The sequence below is a fragment of the Parus major genome, chromosome 9 (assembly GCF_001522545.3).
Source record: "Parus major isolate Abel chromosome 9, Parus_major1.1, whole genome shotgun sequence".
In the NCBI taxonomy this organism is placed as follows: Eukaryota; Metazoa; Chordata; class Aves; order Passeriformes; family Paridae; genus Parus; species Parus major.
The window spans coordinates 18,473,342-18,493,329 of NC_031778.1; the positions used below are offsets into that span (position 1 = coordinate 18,473,342).

The 19,988-nt window shown below is 39.1% G+C and overlaps 2 protein-coding genes across 7 annotated transcripts in view; both read right to left on the bottom strand.

The window, feature by feature from the left end:
• Positions 1-3,450, bottom strand: part of ZNF639 (zinc finger protein 639) — a 9,051-nt gene extending 5,601 nt beyond the window's left edge. Inside the window, exons 1-2 of the mRNA XM_033516714.1 lie at positions 2,668-3,450; positions 344-761 (exon numbers count right to left, since the gene is read on the bottom strand). The gene's annotated coding sequence lies outside the window, so the exon portion shown is untranslated. The remainder of the gene's footprint in view (positions 1-343; positions 762-2,667) is intronic.
• Positions 3,451-3,565: 115 nt separating this feature from the next.
• PIK3CA (phosphatidylinositol-4,5-bisphosphate 3-kinase catalytic subunit alpha) overlaps positions 3,566-19,988 on the bottom strand; it is a 41,795-nt gene continuing 25,372 nt past the window's right edge. For all 6 annotated transcript variants that reach the window (XM_015637737.2, XM_033516711.1, XM_015637736.3 and 3 more), the window contains 12 exons: positions 18,406-18,530; positions 17,963-18,044; positions 17,335-17,499; positions 16,670-16,773; positions 15,838-16,009; positions 15,407-15,513; positions 14,772-14,893; positions 14,306-14,384; positions 13,307-13,477; positions 12,953-13,070; positions 12,624-12,775; positions 3,566-11,508 (listed from right to left, as the gene is read on the bottom strand). In XM_015637737.2, coding sequence (XP_015493223.1) covers positions 11,238-11,508; positions 12,624-12,775; positions 12,953-13,070; positions 13,307-13,477; positions 14,306-14,384; positions 14,772-14,893; positions 15,407-15,513; positions 15,838-16,009; positions 16,670-16,773; positions 17,335-17,499; positions 17,963-18,044; positions 18,406-18,530 — 1,668 coding nt within the window. In that variant the 3' untranslated portion in view covers positions 3,566-11,237. The remainder of the gene's footprint in view (positions 11,509-12,623; positions 12,776-12,952; positions 13,071-13,306; positions 13,478-14,305; positions 14,385-14,771; positions 14,894-15,406; positions 15,514-15,837; positions 16,010-16,669; positions 16,774-17,334; positions 17,500-17,962; positions 18,045-18,405; positions 18,531-19,988) is intronic.

The window sequence follows — 19,988 nt, forward strand, 5'->3', positions numbered from 1 at the left end:
CCCCGTCGCCATAGCGACGGCGAGGAGGCCTAAATAAACCTTTCGTTTATATTTCATCTGTACCCGATACCCTCGGCGCAGCCACGTTTTCATCTGCAGGCCTCGCCCACGGCTGCAAGGCAGCTGACAGCATGTAAGCCTGCTTCAGAACAGTGTCAGCACTCAGATTTTACACAAATGATGTCAAAGCAAGAACCTCACGATGCTCAACTTCACTTTTCGTGTCGATGTAGAAGTTGTCCCTTAGAGCTACAGTATAGGAGAATCGAGATAAAGTATATCATATATATGTATATATGTATATATCAAATATATACAGTACAAGAAAGAAATATATACATACAAGAAAGACAAGGAGTTATTGGAGAGGATCCAGCGAAGGCACAAAGTGAGGAGGGGTCTGATGCATCTTTTGTGAGGACAGACTGCAGAACTTGGCTTGGTTAGTCTGGTGCAGAGACAGCCCAGGGGATCCCATCAATGCACATCAATATTTCAATGGCAGGGGCCAGAAGATGGTGCCAGACTCTTTTTGGTGGTTCCAAGCAACAGGACAAGGAGCAATGGCCATAAACTAAGAAAAAGTTTCACCTTAACATGAAGAAAACCTTGTTCACATCGAGGGTGGCAGATATGGATTCTCCCTCTCTGGAGACATTCCAAACCCATCTGGACATGTTCCTGTGTTACCTGCTCCAAGTGACCATGCCTTGGACTGGGTGATCTCCAGAGGTCCCTTCAAAACTAACAGTTCCATGATTCTGTGAAATATGTATAAATAAGGGTTTGAAAATTAAAATAAGCAACTCTCCCTTTTCCAAATTTATAATCATATCCCTTTTTGCCCATTTCATCTTCACTTTTTATCATGCCGTGGGGAAAAAGCACCAAATTGTATTGTTTCATGAAGGAGAACACTTCAAACATATTACTATTTTTAAAAATACCTCATTAATTTTGAAGACATGAGGGAATCCACTACAATCCCTTATTTCCATGACTTAAAATAACTTATAACAATTTTGCTAATCATTTAATTCACTGAATTGCTTTGATCTGGCTTAGCCTGAATTTACCTTGTTCTAAGAAAAAGTTTTGAATTAGCAGAGAATCTACAATATCCCTAATGGTGTTGCTCCACTGATTAGTAAAAAAAGGAATTATACTCTGCTTCTGGCCTTAGTTTTATTCATCATCTGGCAGATGAAACTGGACTTATTCTGTTTATAAAATCCTGTATTTAGCCTTTGTCGTGAGGCTGGAAACATGCCTTTAGTGTAATGTGATTTGCTTAGAGCCACATGGAAAGAGCTTCATCTTATGATCACACAGGAGTTTTGGTGGTAAGCAGCAAAACAGGACTAAAGGTTTCCTTTTGCTGGCACAGTGCTGAGCCCTCAGACATGAAATAAATGTTGTATGTCTATGATCTCCCGCCCTGAGTTACCAATCAAACAAGACCCTGGTCTCCCAGTTCAGTTTGTTCTCTGCTTTTTATTCCAGCCATGGTTGCTGAGGTTTCCCCGGGACAGCTTGTGTTAAAGGTCTCATAAATTTGCTACAGCCACTCACATGGGTGGATGCCCACATACTTCTCCCTCTATTCACCAAAATATTTTCCATGCAAGTGTTCCAGGACAGCACTTTTCCCAGACCCCAGAGGAGGGCAGTGATGGGAACCTAAAATCCATACATAGCAAAGGGAGAGGAAAAAAAAACAACCCCAAAACCTTTGCTTTGAATTCAGTCCTGCTTGTGAGGCAAACGCAGGCAGACCAAAGCATCTTCTGTACCTTTTGACTGATTTGTTCTCCACCCAAAGCACCACAGCCCAACACCACTTATGTCAGATAAAAAGACAAGGCTTTAAGTGAAAGAAAAACATCTGAGGAAGATCCCCTTTGAAGCTGCAGATCCAGTTCAAAGTCACACGCATCAAACAGAACTATCAATGCTTTAGACAGAAAAGCCTAAATAAGTCTTTTTTTCTATACCACCACGTGCTTGGGCTGTTGAGAGAACTCTGGGTGAGGTTTTAATCACTCAGAACAGATTCTAATTGAAAATACAGAAAAGCCTATGCAGCATTCACATTCTTGTTTAAATGGGCAACACAGATTATTCCCATTTCAATTAGTGGGGATGTATCCTGACCAAAATAAGCATGGGGTAAACCCTTTCTTCAATGAAAGCAGTTTGCATAGCTCATCAGGATAACCTTCACTGGAGGTAGATTTGTTACTGTTTAAAAGGATATGTAGGAGGTTCCTTGACATATCTTGTCTAGCATCAGGTTCCCTGCTCTTTTGTTACATGGGTTCAGACTTTAGATTGAGTCTTGCTGTGGCAGGTTGGAAAACAGACTGATTGATTTCTGAGCATAAAATCAGGAGGGCTTACTGAGATTCCCATACTAAAGCAAACTGCCCACATTGCAAATCTTGATTGCTTCACCAGCATTATTTTGCAAATTTTCTGTGTTTTTTTTTCATACTTAGACAGAACTACCACAAAAATCACACCGTGGCACTAAATGGCAGTAGTCTAAAATTTATATTTGAACAAGAGCTGATGATTCTCTTATCTTGAACCATCCTGTGCAACTAACACACAGTTGTAGCCACTCACAACCATTTCACAGTTATTAGGAAAGGAGGTAAAGCTCACCTTATGTGTAATAAACAAAAGTTTAATCTGCTAGTTCAGGTCACAGAAGCACCTAGTTCCAAACCCCCAGACATATTTCCAGATCAGAGCTCCACTGAAGCTTCAAAATATAAGGATGATGACTTCCATCTTTTATTACAGAGTTGGTCCAGCACAAACTGAGCACCTGCTGAACCACAGCCCTTCTCAAAGCTGGCAGTGTGACCTGAAACAGAACTGATCAGTGTACAAAGTTAAGAGCTGACTGGAGACAAAATGTTTTGAAAAGGCCTGATTAAAAACCCTGACATTTGCCTCATCCCTCCAAAAAAATGTGAAATCCTCACAAGAAAACTGAAATCCTCCCCAGTTTGTTAGCAACTGGAGTCCAAAGTGGGCCAACACGTTCACAAAAGGAGTTCTTTTGCAGCCTCATGCTCTTACACTGCCAGTGAATAATTTCCCCAAATATATTTGTCACTCTTTCAAAAATAGTATTGGATACAAAAATATAACCTTGCTTGTTTGTTTTTTAAATTATAATTTTGGTAATGAAAGCATGAAGCATATTTTTCAAAACCAGATTGATTTAGCAGGGACTGTAAACCATCCAGCTGAAACACTTCAATAACATCATCTCTCTTGTCACAGTTTTTTACAGCCCACGTCTAAAACTAAAATAAAATTACTTATTTTGAGGATCAGCATTTACAAGAACAAATGCCACATGCATATTGGACTTTTGACCCCTAAATAATGCAAATCCTATTTCTGTTACCCCCAAATTAACTGTAATCCCCAAAAAGATATGCAATTTCCATTTCATTTCTTCTAGTCTTTTTTAAAAGCAGAGCTCCAACACCAAATCACACACCACGACTGAATATTCCTTAAATTCTTGCTTCAGAATTCACAAGTGTACCAACCATATCATTTTAATTTAGTTGTTAGTATATACATTAACACTCAAAAGTGTGATAAAAACCAAACAAAAGTAGTTTTTTTTTTAATAAACAGCATGATACAGACCGCGAAGATAAATAAAAAGCAGACTTTTTACAATTTCCCATGAACATGAACTACAATAAGTATCATAGGCCAAACATTTGTTACTTGAGTAGCACAGCAGAAGGGTTAGAAAAGTTTTTTTTTTTATTTAAAGTACTGCAAGACTATTCTCAGTATGACAACACATGCATCTTGCTGCATCTTAAATATTTTTGGCCCATTATTACTAAAAATGTCTTGCTTTCTACCTACTTTACCACAGACCTTTATCACAGAAGGACACACACATGGCAACATCCCCCCCTGGCCCCAGTAGTGGTTATTTCAAAGATAATTGTCTCATTTTTAAAAGATAATTGAAGAACTGGTGGGTGCTTTTACTCTCCCTTTGATGTGGACAGGTAATTGCTCCCAGCTTCACTCAAGTTACACAGAAGCACGGAGAGCTGACACCCTCCTGGGCTCCATGTAGCCAAAATGCCAACAGGATGCTGGGCTGCCTTAGGAAGAGCAGGTCCAGGGAGGTGAGCCCTGCCCCTGCCCCTCTGCTCAGCACTGGTGAGGCCACACCTGGAGCACTGGGGATCCCAGTACAAACCTGACGTGGATGTACTGGAATGAGTCCATGAGGGGCTACAAAAGTGAGGGATAGGAGAGTAGGCTGAGAGGGCTGGGATTGGTACCCTGGGCAAAGAGAAAGCCCGGGGGGCATCTGGTCAATGTACATAAATACTTCATAGAGAGGAATAAAGACAGGCAAGGGTTTTCTCAGTGCCCACTGAAAGGACATCAGGCAATGAAATTGAAGATATTTCATATAAACATTATGAAAATATATTGACTGTGGATTCCTCTTTCTCAGACAGATTCTAAATCCAGCCAGACAATGTCCTGGGCATCCTGTTCTGTTGCTGATCCTGCTTTGAACAGGATGTCTGGGCTAAATGAACTCCAAAGGTCTTTGCCAACTTCAGTGGTTCTGTGAAAATTCTGCAGTTGTGTTGCCATTTACAATGACAACAATACTTACAAAGTTTCAAACCTGGGAATCCAGGACTTCAGACTGCAGCCATATATATTTAAAGCCCTTTTCTCCACCAGGGAAGTAGATTTTGATAGTGTAGTGGATATTCACAGTTAAAATTTGAAGAGGGTGCAAGGGGGCAAAGAGAAAGGATAATACTCCCAGATAACGAATTACACATTTATCTTCACATGAGAAATGAAGAATTTGGACAACAGTTGCTATAAAACAAGAAGATTAATCTATTCCTTTTCCTTTCTCAGCCCCAAATGAAATAGTAAGACAATTTTGGACAGCCTGGGGCAGTTGATAATTCAGGATATAGAACATAATTAATAAAGCCTGAAAATAGATTAAAAATAGTTAAAGAAACGAGGCAGAATGAGATTCTACTATGAATACCCAGATTTTGGCTGACAAGAATTAACTAAACTACAACAGACATAAAGATTCTTGAAAAAAAACAGCTTCTGCCTGAATTAGGCTTTCAGTAACTTTAGCAATACAGGACCTATAAGCAAGTCAGGTTTAGCTGTGATTGATTTTATTATTGGAATAGGAGCCTAACAAAATGGATGCAGTTACACTGAACTGAATAGCTCCTGAAGCAGTTTAATAACTACTGGGAATCAGGCACCAGAATTTAAAAAATAATCAAGACAGAATAGTGTATTTTTTGCCTTCCTTCTGCCGCAGGAATATTGCATCACATACAGAAGTGACAGTAAGGACACTTAAAACACACTTACACAAACCAGTGGGGACACTAACTTCAAAGTACAGGCAGAACATTGCTTCAATTGATCTCTTACAAGTATTTTATGACGTTCTTATGCTCTGGGCATGTCCCAGAGGGGTGCTGGAGAGAGAAGGGACAGAGGGATTCACCTCTGGCTTAGAGTCAGGAGCACTAACACAGCAAGACCTCAGACTTTTCAGAGTCTATCCCATAAAGGTCAGAAGTCCAGAACACTGTATGGCAAATGAAGAACAATTATTTTTCCTGAGTGTGGGTTCAGCAAGTTTGTATGCTACAAAAGAGTAGGAAGAGGAAACATTTAAGCTAGCAAGGAACAAAAATACTGAAGTGTCAAAAATGAAACAAACTGTAGACAAGGTTACTGTACTTTTGGAGAGCTGAAAAGACTACTTTGTTAACAAAGACTATTTCAAAATAAAATTATTAAGTGTTTAACTGGGCTGCTACTAAACATTCTTCTCCTTATGACGGCCTTTCATACTGCATCATAGGAATAAATAATCTGGAACTCTGATACAAATATAGCCTAATTCTGATTTCATATGCTATTGTGTATCCAGAGCAATTCTGCTGAACTGAGTGTTGCATCAGCATAAAGTGAAATCAGAATTTCTCAAAGAGCAGAGCACCTATAGGTTTGGTTAGTGTATGCAAATAGAGAACTTCTATAGCCAGTTTCCAGTTGGCTTCCCTTCATTAACACAGATGTAAAAAAAAAAGTAAAATTAAACAAAGAAAAACCCCAAACCAACACCAGCTGTGGGGGTGGTGAGTTACACATCACTTTGGACAGATAGAGCCCTACCTAAACTGAGACAACTTCCAGCACAAAATAAAAAGATGCAAATTCATTATTTGTATGAAACATGTATTGCAAAATTAAATTGCGATTCAACAATCTGCAACAACATCCACAGCTATATAGTGTTTTTAAAAAAAACAAGTGTGGTTCTTCCATTCAAGTAAAACTAAAACAAGTGAAAGAAGTTAAAAAAAATCCTAGAAGCAGCAAGTTACAATTCTTTCTGTAATACCACACCATTTTCATTAACTTGAAGTATTTTCAAGATGTCAAAGACATCAACAAAAATAGTAATTTCAAGTGGCTTTTCTGATATTTGTTTTTTGAATGGGTCCAGCCCAGGTCTGCAACCTGTACAGACATGCAAAACAGGAGGAATTCATAATTACTATTAAGAACAGACATTTGAACATGCCAGTTATATAATGACAAAGCAAAGACAATACCTTCAAATTGTCAACAAACATGGGCTACTGACCACTGAAGGGCATTTAATACTTTACAAAAAAGGAAAGTTGGCATAAAAACCCACAAACAACTCGCCAAACCACCAACAGCAGGGTTATCACATACAAAGTTCTTACAAACCTGGTAATTTCTATATTGTCCTCAATATGCAGGCTCATCTTTTCCACAAGATGCCAAACCACTTACAATTTTGCTTTTATTTAAAAGCCTTCTTTAAAAAAACAAAAAGTTAAAAATTATACTGGAAGTCTGTTTCACCTATGAAAAAACTACTAATGCACCCTTTCAGACAAAGAGGTATGCATATATAAAATCAGTACAGGTACTTTTTCTGCTACTTTTAGGAAAGCAATGAAGTAATTCTAAGTAAAACTAATATGCAGAAGCCTGTTCTGTCATTATATCAAACACAGTTTCACAGCTGAAAAAGTTATTGTTATTTAATTTTATTTCACTAAAACACCATTTCCTAATGGTTTGGGATAAAACACATGGCCCAGTCCTGGGCTCCTTGCTCTGGCAATCTTACAAGGAAGTTCTGCAGGAGCAAGGTGCCCAGATTCAATTCAAGACCAAAATAAACTACTTTAGTATTTTGTGCAGCTGATTCCCAGAACAAAGGGAGCATTTTCAAATCTTCATGAAGTGGGAATAGTTAAAAATAAGCCTAATTCCAAGCTATTTCTGTAAAAATCTAGGGCTCAGTTACAAGTGCTTTCATGGTCTGTAAGCAGATCTTCCTTCTGATACTGGGAGCAGATGACATCCTCTCATTTCCACCAGGAGGGAAGCAAACAGTGCCTCCACTATCCTCAGTGAAGTTACATCAGCACGGAACTGCCGTGACAGGATACAGTAATGAGGGTTCAACACTTTGAAGCTGAGAAAAGGATTGTTGTTTTCTGTGAAACACTGGCAGAATGTATAACCAGGATGGGCATTTGAAAAACAAAGAACTGGTTAAAGCCCAGGAGCTTCTACTTTTTAAAGAAATTGTTGAAAGGCTACAATTACACTGAACTGTATCATGTCTGTACCACTCTGAAGTTTCCTTTCTTTTACTATTTGATTTTCATAATAACTTCTACAGCTTATGCACAACATTTAATTGCAGTAACTTCTGGGAACAGAGCCTGACTCCTCATACCTCTGTCTGGGCAAAAAGGGTGCAGAATACTGTGCTTGAACTGAAAGACATTTAGACTTGTATTTACAGAAGGGCTAGGAAGGGGCAAAGTACAAACAAATTTGGCCTCATAATATCCAATAAATTTGAGTTGATCTTTTCACCCAGACTGGAAAAGGCTGACCATTTCTTGCATAAACGAGGTAAAGCATTGTTTCAACACCAGATAAATACAGATAATATAGCACCTAATGTGATGTCTGTGCAACAGTTTTACTCAGTTAAATTAAGAATTATAGCCAACAGGGTTTCAGATTTTGTGAACTAAACTTAAACTAACTCATTTTTAAGAGCTAAACTATTATTGTGTGTTGACTGCAAAGTAATAGATACAAGGGTAACTTTGCTCTAGAAAGTACAACCAAGCTTAGCAGGAGTTAAAATATTCATATGAACAAAAAGGAATATGTAACAGTCAATAAAAAGAGCAATGGGAAGTCTATTGGACTACTCCAAAATATTTCATAGAACTAAGGGAATAAAAATTCACATTTCCCATACTATTCTTGGAGCTTCTGTAGTTTTCACAAAACCAGGTTTCCCCCCACAACATCAAGTATCCATGAATGCAGTAATCAGCTGCAGGATCCTGACTGTGAAAGTGTCTTGAAACACCAAAGCCTTGGCTTTACCATCCCCAAAGTCTTTCATAACGTAATTGATTGCACATTTTTAATATATTACAATTTACTAAATGAAGCCAACCCCTCATTACCTCATCAGTACAGCCTGCATGAAGTACAGTTTATTTATATGCTTATATTCTAATCTAACACCAACTGTCAGCATATTTTATATTACACGTGGTATTGCACTTTCTGAGTGGCACCTCGGTGCGTGTTTGCAAGTGAACAAGCCGAACCCCCAAAAGCCCCAAACCTTTGGAATTCAAGTGCTGCCAATCTAGCAAGTTTAAATTACGGTGAACATCACCTGCAGAACTATTATGGGCTTCACTGACTTTTATAAAACATGTTTAGGAATTAGAAAACAGTCCTACCTGAAGTTGTGCATAAGGGCAATCTGAAATCCTCGGTACTCTGAACAGTTTCAAAACATGGTGCCAATTTCATTGATTGCACACATTGTAATTGTGTTAAAGGACAACAACTAGATTTACAAATATATATTACACACACACACAAAACAGACAAAGCTATAAAATGTTTGGTAACTCCACATGCTTTGAGCTAGCCAACATATCTGTCTGTTGAACTGCTAATTATTGATCATATTGAAAATCTAAATTGCTATTTCTGATGTATCTTACTGGATTCAACAACCACTTCCAAAGGAGGAAGAAAGAGGAGAAATGGTAGACCCAAATTTTGAGGGTTTAAATGAGCGTTCTTGGAATAGCCAGCATAACATTTCAGTAATGTGAAAAGTGATTCCCAAAATTGTTTTAGAGACTTAGGCCAAGTTCACCTCTGGCTTTAGTGGGTATATTCCCACTACTTCACTGGTACTTGTGTCCTCTTTCACTAGGGCTGAATTTGGTCCTAGGAGTATGTCATCTTCAGTGACATTAATGAAAACGGGAGTCTTGGACAGATAGAACTGGGTTGCAAAATTAAGAGAGTTAATATTGGACAAATCATGTAAATAAAGAATATATATTAATAATAGTTCCTATTATATAAATAGCTTTTATAAAAAAATAATCTTTCAATAATTTTAATAACTCACCTTTCTTTAGGTTCTGGAAAACATGTATGAAAAAAATCTATTCTGTTCAAGTTAGATTAAAGCAAACCTAAGATGAACACTACAGCTCTCTGTTGCACTAAACCCAATTCTGACCATTCAATTTCCAGGTTAGTCAGTTTTTGGGGATGATAGGGAATTTCTTGGTGAAAGTATGAATTGCACCCCTTGAAATACTGAGCAGAAGAAACACCATACTGAGTGGGCCTATTTCCTACTGCTTTCAGAAACTGCGCAGATGACGGACCCAGAAATCGAAGGGCCACCCAAACCCCACAAATGTTTATGCCTCTGAGCACATCTAAAAGGCACTGTCCTCTCACTACTCTTTTTAGATCTTTGAGCTTCAAACCCCTTCCCTTTAAATTATGCTGCATTTAAGTATTTGCTGTCACTTGAATTCTCTTTCCATTCTTCACAATCCAGCATAGTCTCTACCTGCTGTACCAGATCTAAGGTAAGACGTGATGGACTCTTACGTTTGCACTAGCACTATTTTCTTTTTTCCTTCTTATTTATCCTATCAAATGAGAAAAGGAAACATTCTTCCAAGTTTACCATTTTGAGCTTAAGGCATAACATGAATCATCGAATCATAGAATATGCTGAGTTGGAAGGGACCCACAAGGATCACTGAGTCCAACTTCCGATCCTGCACAGGACACCCCAGGAATCTCACCCTGTGCCTGACAGCCTTGTCCAAACACTTCTTTGAACTCTGTCAAGCTTGGCGCTGTGAACACTTCCCTGGGAGCCTGTTCAGTGCCCAACCACCTTCTGGGTGAAAAACCTTTTCCCAATGTCCAACCTGAACCTCCCCTGACTCAGCTCCATGCCATTTCCTCAAGTCCTGTCTCTGGTCACCAGAGGGAAGAGATCGGTACCTGCCCCTCCACTTCCCCTCGTGAGGAAGCTGCAGAGCCCGATGAGGTCTGAGCTCAGTCTCTTCTCCAGGCTGAACAGACCAAGTGGCCTCAGCTGTTCCTCACATGGCTTCCCCTCCAGACCCTTCACCATGCTCATGGCCCTCCTTTGGACACTCTCTAATAGCTTAATTTTTTTTTTATATTGTGGCACCCAAAACTGCCCACAATTTTCAAGGTGAGGCTGCCCCAGAGCAAAGCAGAGTGGGCCAATCCCTCTCTTGCCTTGGTGATGCTGTGCCTGATGCCCCCAGGACACAGGTGGCCCTCCTGGCTGCAGGGCACTGCTGGCTCATGTTCAACTTGCCATCAACCAGGACCCCCAGGTCCCTTTCTGCAGCTGCTGTCCAGCCTCTCGTTCCCCAGTCCATACACACAACCAGGATTGCCCCATCCCAGGTGCAGAATGTGGCACTTGCCCTTGTTAAACTTCATACACTTGGTGATTGCCCATCTCTCTAATTTGTCAAGGTCCCTGCACACATTGTACTAAAGCTTAATTTTTGAAGTTTATAATTTTAGTGCTATCTGAAACCCTGTTTTACATTATTTTCAAACAGTTGTCTGAACAATTCATTTCTTTTCTTGCCATAAATTCTAATGTTGTTCATGGTTTGTGCAATTCCTATGCAACCAGTCTTCGCTGCTAACGGGTATTAACAGTGCAGTACCCACAAAGCGGGGTATCAGTTCTTGTTTTCTTTGCAGTCAGTTCAGTTCAAAGCGTGTTGCTTTATTGTGTGGAAGATCCAGTCCATTTTTGTTGTCCAGCCACCATGGTGAGCATCATTCATTTGCTTCATGAAGTACTCAAGAGCCTCCTGCTCAGTTTTGTCCAATGCAAGGGTCTTTCGAATGTAGGCAATATCATCAAAGGACTGCAGTTCTGGCATTCCTGAGCCAAGCATCATGGAGAAAAGATTGATGAAGAGATTGGCATGCTGCCGAATTGCTAGGTAAGCCTTATAACACATCTCCTGAAACCTGGAAGAGACCAGGGGAAAAAAGCTCAGTGCATTTCTCTACTGGGTGCATATTACTGTTTCAGCTCCAAAAGAGTTTTACAGGTAACCAGATACCAAAAAAGAAGACAGTCTTAGTCCAGTAAGAACACCATAATGTAGCTGAGAAGATGCATTCATTTTCCTACTTAGTTTTTCTTCATTCATGTAAGGATTAATAGTGGTCAGACTAACACAACATCCAAAGACGGGCTTTCTAGTCTTAAAACTTGTCTACAATTCATACAACTGTTCAACATGAATTTATGGGAGTTCACAGGGCCATTTTTGTCACTGCTATTGACATTTCAGATTTCAGAAGATTTCCTGTTAGCTTTCCTGTCTACCTTCAGAGTTGCACTTCTGTGGTTTTATGCAGGCAGCAGCTGTTGCTCCTTAGGTGCTCTGAAGAATCCACTGAAAACAGGGACATTTTCTATATCACACTGGCTAAGAAGTACCCAGGTTTAGGGAAAAAATGCAAAAAAGCTTCACTGCAGTGTTCAGACTGACACTGTAATTCAAAATCTGTCTTCTGTTGCCATCAACAATGAAATTAAGACTAAAACTGAAACCTCTCAAAGACTGGGTTGCTGGAAAGAGCTATTAAGAATGACTACAGCAACAGATTTATTTCTTTACTGGTATTATTTTAAAGCTCTGGCCATTGTCATAAACTACACGGGCCAGCTGAGGAGCTGATATCAGAGCAGCTAGAGGAGAGAGAAGTATGACTGAATGACCAGCAAGGCTCTGATGCACACAACACCCAACGTTAAAGAATTCTCAATAGTTTCAGTTCTGCCATCTCAAGAGGATTTTAAGTGTAAAATCAAAGAAATTTCAGATGTTTGAAAAATTGCCATCTATGCTGACCCTGCAAATCTCAAGTGAGATTTCATGGACCAAAGGTCATGTAAATGCTAAGACTTACAAGTGGATGGCTCATCTACAACTGAAGAACTAGAACATATCCACTGCAAGTCAATTAAAATACAACTGTTCAGTTAAAAGGCCTAATTATTAAAGGTCACCAGTAGTAAAGTACATTTTAGGTACAAAACAGGCTGGAGGTTAAATGCTTAAAAGCAAGCTCACCTTTCAAACTCCCTCGTTTTGGTACATTCTTGGGCTCCTTTACTAATCACTATTAAGAAGTCTTGTGTTAAGACAAATGGCACACGCTCTCTTTTGTAACCAAATTTTTTCTTCTTATGGTCGAGGAAGTGCCCAAAGTCAATGTGAAACAGCTTGGAAAGATAGAAAGGAATTTTAAGATTAATAATTCCTTGTTTAAATGAAGTCACAGTACAATTTATCATTTACTCATAGCTCCGATTTTCTTTTCCAAAACAAACTCATACCGAGGTGAGTATGATTTAGGGTATGTGGGTAAGTGGGTATGATTTTAGAAAAGCATCCCTTACTTGTCCATCATCTTTGACCATGATGTTACTGTTGTGGCGATCACCAATGCCCAGGATAAAGGTGGCAACACAGTAGCCAGCACAAGAACGTGTAAACAGGTCAATAGCTGCATCATACCTATTCAAACAAAAAAGGAGACACTTTCCTCAGTTATTCTAATAACACACAAGTGCATGTTTATCTTCTGCAAAAGAATTACCAGGCAAACAAGGACAGGTAAAAAAGAAAACAAAACCAAAACTAGATGGACATAATTATGGAAATAATCTCCCATGTTATGAACTTTAGTTCCCGTGAAGTTTCCATCAAAAAGAAGGATATGGCCAAGAAAAAGAGGTGACAGGTAATCTCACATGTCTCCTTTGTTCTTGTCCTTGAGCCACTGGTGCAATGTATGGCTGTTGAACTGCAGTGCTCCTTTTAAGCCTCCTTTACACTGAATCTGCATGATGGTGTGAGAGCTCCTCACGACCTCGATGAGTCCCACACAGTCACCGATCGACAAACAACCATAAGGCAACATCCTGAAACACAAAGGTTCATTGGTTTTCTGGTTTTTTCTTCCTTTATAGAGAATGGTGAGAGGATGTATTTTTGCAGATTCCTGTATCTGGCTGCTCTTCAAGACATGGGGAACTGTAACCATTCTGCAAACCATTCTTGGACAAAGGCTTAATTCTGCCACTCAATACAGTACTGGAAACAAAACTGTGCCTCATGAGAGATAACATACCAACAGGTCTTTTTGTCTACATAAGGAAATGAAAACTGGGGGTTTCTAGACAGTGCACAGGCAGATTCTTTGCTCCCACCTCAAAATGTACCACACAGCAAACACAAATTTGAAGGTGTAACCTGACTAAGATCAGTTTTCCAGAAGCAGAACAGTTTATCCTGAATGCCCTGCAGAAGCTGCTGCACCACAGACTGTGTGGAGGTGGAGAAGCTCACACAGACTGGGCAATATCTACTGTGCAGACTGAAGTGAAGATACCAACTCCACAGAGTCGCTGCTCAGCAGGGCTGAGGATTTGGCACCTTGTTGAAAGCCAGATCTACAGACACAATCACTTGGCCACAGTGTGGCTGCTGCTCTTGTATCCATTCCTTGTACGTAGCTCACTCAGACCCACTTGAATGAGAATTAAGTATTTTTCAAATATGATCTTATGTTTATAAAATCCAGTAGTTCAGTTAACTGAAAAAAATAAATATTGCTCTAATATGCACAAAAATGTCTATTTATAGCATTTCATTTATGACCCTTGGGAAAACAGAAGCTATCTCTGGGAACAAACCAATGCTAAAACCATTAAGATCGGCATTACTTGGGAATGACCTCTACTGCTTACCGAAGATCAAGACCCTGATTTTGCCAGATGTTTTCCATAATTCGAATTATCTGAAGTGTCAGCATGTCCTGGCGCAAGTCTGAAACAGTCAGATACATTAAATTTGCAAATTTTGAAACACCAGAACCTTTGGTTAGATCTTACTTTCCTTTTCCCACCAAAACTATATGTCTAAAGGTAATGAGGCTTTCATATTTAGTGCAGGTTTTGTTCCCTCAGTAGAGAAAAGCAGGTTTTAAATAGTAAAAAATGAATATAAACTTGTGGTGGTGATTTTAAAGACATACACTAAATCCAGGACAACGGAATCACAGCTTACATATCTGTAATATGAGAGATTGAACACATTTACATGTAAAAATAACAAATATTAAATAGTATAATTTTCCACCTTGACAGACTTAACATCTTAGAATATATAAATTTTGTACTTGACTGATATAAATACTTATTTGTCTATGCTTACCATCTCCATTTTTAAATATTATCTCATTGTTCTGAAATAACAATTCAGACATAATATCTGGGTTTTCCCAGTTCAACCACAGCGGCCTTTTTGCAGATGACATTATCCTGCACTCCTCAAGCCTAAAAGAGATAAGATTTCTATGAAATAGGCATAATTTGATTCTTATACCCTGTTTCTCTAATACTGCTAAATTCTCCCTGTTTTGGTCAAACTTTGAACTAGAAACAAATTAAAGTGCAAAGATAACTGACAATCCACCATTTTCACTTTTGGACTCACAGTTAAATTACTAAGTGCTACATTAACCATTTGCTAAGACCAACAGAAGAGCTGTGTTGTAAGGGAATATTGTAAATATTCCTTTGGCAATATGAACTCCTGACAACTTGAAAAAGGACTTCAGTTCCTGGCACCTTAAAGAAACAACTAAAGGTCACGTTGTTTCCTGATTTGTTAAACCATTAGATTGAAATGGCTCTACTCTTTATGGATTACTCTGCTACAAATTCTATTCAGTGCACTTTGAAGATACTGACATTTACTAAGCTAACAGTCAACCTCAACACTGTTATTATTACCATTAATAAACATTTACTTAAGTATCTAGACAAGCTTCGAAATGGATACAATACCGAAGGTTTCCCAGTTGATGTGCAGGATTAAGAGGAGAGATAAAACCTTGCAAGGCATCCATAAAATCTGGCCGTCTCATTTGTTCAACAAGAAACTTCATCTGTACCTGATAAATAAGCACATTCAGGTCTTGAGAACATTATTTACATGTAAATGAAGGTATCAGATTTTAGCTTTGGCTGTCAAGCATGGTTTTGCACAGTTCTAATATAAGTACAGCTCAGCTACATATTACACAAATTGAAACCTTTAATTCTATTACCTTGAGAGCTAGACAATGGCATTACACAGAAAATACTGCAGCTCCCCAGAACACATACCACCTACTTAAATTAGCATGAACACTTTCCTTGTTGATCAAATACAACAGTTCTAAGTAATTACTGTGACTCAACAGCAGCAGTTTTGATATAAGGGCAGACTTTGATACCTTCTGGGTCTCATCCTTTTTTTCCTGCTTGAGAATATCTGTGAGGTTAATCAACTTCTCCATGGCCTCCACCTGCCTGCTCAGGTGCTTCAGGTACATTCCACACGCTCGACAGTAGGACTCCAGAAGTAAACCAAACCTCTGACTGACAGTTTTGTTGTGCATTTCAGACCTACACAGGGAGGAAGAACAGTTACAGCTTAGAGACAAGACCACTTAGAGGTGCCAAAAATGAAGCTGTACTTGCGACATCTTCATACAGTCCTAAAATACATCCCCTCAAACAATCCCCTCCCTTATCCTTGATGACACCAAGGCAACAAAGATGCCTCGCTTCTATTTCTGTGTCTGGTTACACCAGCTTAGAACAGAATTTTTAGGTGACCTCTAGTTTCAGCCCAATATGTTGCAGACTGAGCTGTCAAGCTCTATAAGAAGCCTTTAATAAAGAAGTAAAAATAAAGTTTTTACTAGTATTTTTCAAAGCTTTACCTTGTTGAATTGGGTGGCTTCTTTCTTTAGGTCTCATGTATTTGTGTGGTATCAGGCATCTAACAATATGGTAGGCTTTCAGCAGTCTCAGATTATCTTGTTTTTTGAATGATCATCATTAGATAAAAAGTACAAGTCTAAGTACTATTAAGCAGCTTTTGAAACTGCAAGGCATGATTTCTATCACCAAACTATGTATTCAAACTCTTAACCAATATAAGCCTATCTTTATTTTAATACTTTTCTAAGAAAGGACATTTAGCATGTCAAATCTTTAGAACTACTAATTGTTTATAGCTAACAGAAAACCCACTACCCCTTAACATGACAATAAGCTTACTTTAAATGCCAAAAGAAGAAGTGGCCTATCCTTTGATTGGTCAGTGCCTTCTTGAGTAAAAATCTCACAAGCTGGTTATCTAAATACTGCTCATATTTCAGAACCTAGTTAAGGATAAAGAGAAAATTTTTAAAAAACAGATGTAGTTATTATTTCTATGAACCATATACAGATTAAAGGCAGTTAAATAAAAAGCCATCTATGTTTTACATTATTTTTTCTGAAATGACTGATCTTGGTATTAATATTTGCATGTGTTAGGCTTTGAACAATATATGCCAACTGTGCACTGCCTGTCTCTATTTCAGGAACTTACCATCTGATGCTTGCTTTACTGTTACCAAATATTTTAGCCTCAACTTGCTCAAAATTTCGAGAAGATGCTTCTGCTCATCTTTTCCCATATGTTAGGACAGCTGAAATAGCTGCCTGTTCCAGTTGGTGGAACAGTTTTAAATCTCTGCAGAATTCTGACATTTAGTACCAAAAAGCAAAACCACAGCACTACAGAAAAATTAGCATTTCATCCCCTCCTAAATAATCTGAAAAGCAAACAGACTTTTGATGACCGCTTTTTCACAACAACTTAACTTTTGCTGTGTTTTAAGTCTCTGTGATCATTGCACATACACAAGACAACAAACATGCCAAAATATGTTCAGTACCTGTACCAGCTGGATTAGGTACTGAGACAGTTTGTCATCTGTCAGGGACTTCTCCAGACACCGAACTGCAAATGCTCGCACCATTGGGTCTGGGTAATTGCAGTCCAGGAGCTCCATGGCTTGCTCTGGTTTGATTGAAGGCCAATCCTTCACCAAACAGTACATCTGTGGGCAAGAAGGACAAGCATGTTACACCTTTGCACTGCTTAGGAAGAAGCTGTAACACACAGCCATTAGAAGGTGTTGTCAGACACAAATTACATCTGAGTAGAAGCTGTTTACTTGCTGGTCCTCTCAATTAACAGTCTGGTATTCATTGCCAGTTGACTTTGTTGTTTTACCCACCCTTAAAAGAATGAAAACAAAACCTCACATTTAACTGTAATTGACAAGTTGGTAACATAAGAGGGATTTGGGTAATGCCAGCAAGAGGAAATCTTAGGACCAGACTGAGCTAAAGAACAAGAACTGTGGACCAGAGACATCTGTCAATCATAGTGCCAACTCCAACTATTCATTCAATGTATCATGCACACATAATGTGGTTTTAACTTCCAGAAGTTTTCTTTAAAATAGCATATCTTAAAGCTTCTTCAAAATCTAACACTTCTTCAGTGCTTTATGTTACCTGGGCCACTTCATCCCTAGAATTCCACTTGACAGACAAAAGTAACTTGGGTAGAATTTCTGGAGTATTCACGCAATAGTGTCTGAAAAAGACAAAAAAGTTGCATGTACAAAACAACACTTTTGCTTTGAAAACCATTAACTATGTCCCCATAGCCTTGCACCTTCTTCTTCCTTTGTCAGCAAGGTGCTGTCAGGATCCATCCATGCAGGTAAAACTGCAGTAATAAGGAAAAGGGGAAGTCATTCAACAACTTACTTTTCCCCACAGGATTATAACCAAACCACACAATGTAGAATGCTTTACTAGCCTTGTCTAGAACACCAACTCCTCTGCATGGAAGAAAAGGGAGCAAAACCCATGACAAATTTGGAATGAGTGGGGGTGAAGTTTGATTATGCCATGAAGGGCTTTTCTTTGGTTTGGTTTTTCATTTGCAATACCTGTGTCTCCAGAGGAAGTCCTTCTCTTGCTCAGTGATTTCAGACAAAGGGTCTCGGGTACAAATGGCTCGCAGTTGCTCCTTGTCACTCTCTGTTAATTCACTATCCCGAGCTATTCTGTTACTCTGCAGAGACAGTGGCACATTAGCCCTCCACACAACTCCTTCTATTGCAAAACACACATCAAATACAGTATTTTAACAGCACAGCAACCACTACAGCCATGTCATGCAATACTATCTTGGTGTGTCCACTTGTTATAACTGAGAGTTTAAAATTTAGAAAGAACATGAAAGACTACACCTTTGATCCCTACAACTGCTTTTAGTCACTACTGGCACAAGAAGAGGTACATTTCAACTAAATCAGCTGTGTGGAGAAATAGCAGCAGTTGAGATCTGATGAATGACACAATGCAGCACTAAGTGACACTGGTCATTTCTGACCCCAGCTTGAGATTGCTGATGACTGCTAATAGAGTGAAAAGGATTCACAACTGAAAAAGCAGAACATGGGGGATGGAAATAGATAAATAAGGGGTAGACTGCTGTAGGAAAGCTTGAGTAACAGGAAGACAGAAAATATTAAATCACAATTAATGTAAGACATTCTCCAAAAAGCACAGAAAACAGAACTGCTACAAGCAGAAATTAACTATGTTGTCAGTGAAGTGAGTTTGGCCCCCTCACCATGTTTTCTTTGTGCCAGATGGAACAAAACAATGAGCTGAGAGTACAGAAACCCAGGTAAGAGGCTGGGGAATGTTATTTACCAAGAAGACAATGGTCCTTAACCATTTATTAAGAGCCCTGCTCAGTCACAGCATAAACAGCAGAAATGCTACTCTATGATGGATATCCTGCTGAGTATCAAGAGAAATCAAATGCCCCCAAGCTGTTGTTCAGGATACACTGGGACAGGACAGCTATAAATACCCCCAGAATTCCCAATCTGGAAGCTCCCTGCCACCTCCGCGCTCTCCAGCACAGCCAAACTCCCACCACAGGGCTCCTCTTCACACAGACCATGGAGCTCTCTTGGGCAAACCCAAGGCTTTGAAACAGCCTCCAGAAGAAAAGGAAAACACACCAAGAAATTTCACAGCCTTGGCTTTAAATAAAGCACATTTTTAGCTTTACTGCTCTTCTGTTTTTACTTCTTTTCAACATCCAAAAAAGTGCTTTGAAGAAACCTCCAAACCTCACAAAAAAGCCAATTGTAATGCACAAGCTCTGTTTGTGGAAAAAGTGAGATAAAGGACTACACCCATGTGTATGTCCATCAATTCCCTTAAAATTCCCTGTGCTTGTGGTCGTAACTAGCCCATAAAACAGACAGGAAAGAGTTCTAAGCACCTTTGGTAACACAGGAAAGCCTAACCAAAAATATGAAACTGCAACAAAGAAAAACAGTATCATTGAAGGAGACTCTCAATGTTTCAGAAGTGAAACTAAGTAGCTTAGCACCTGAATTAGTGATACAAAAATATCAAAAACACAGTAAAACAGTTTCTCTTTAGAGTGTTTTGGTTGGTCAGTGAAGCATTAAGTCACTTTACTGGTAACATAAAGAAAGGAGAATAT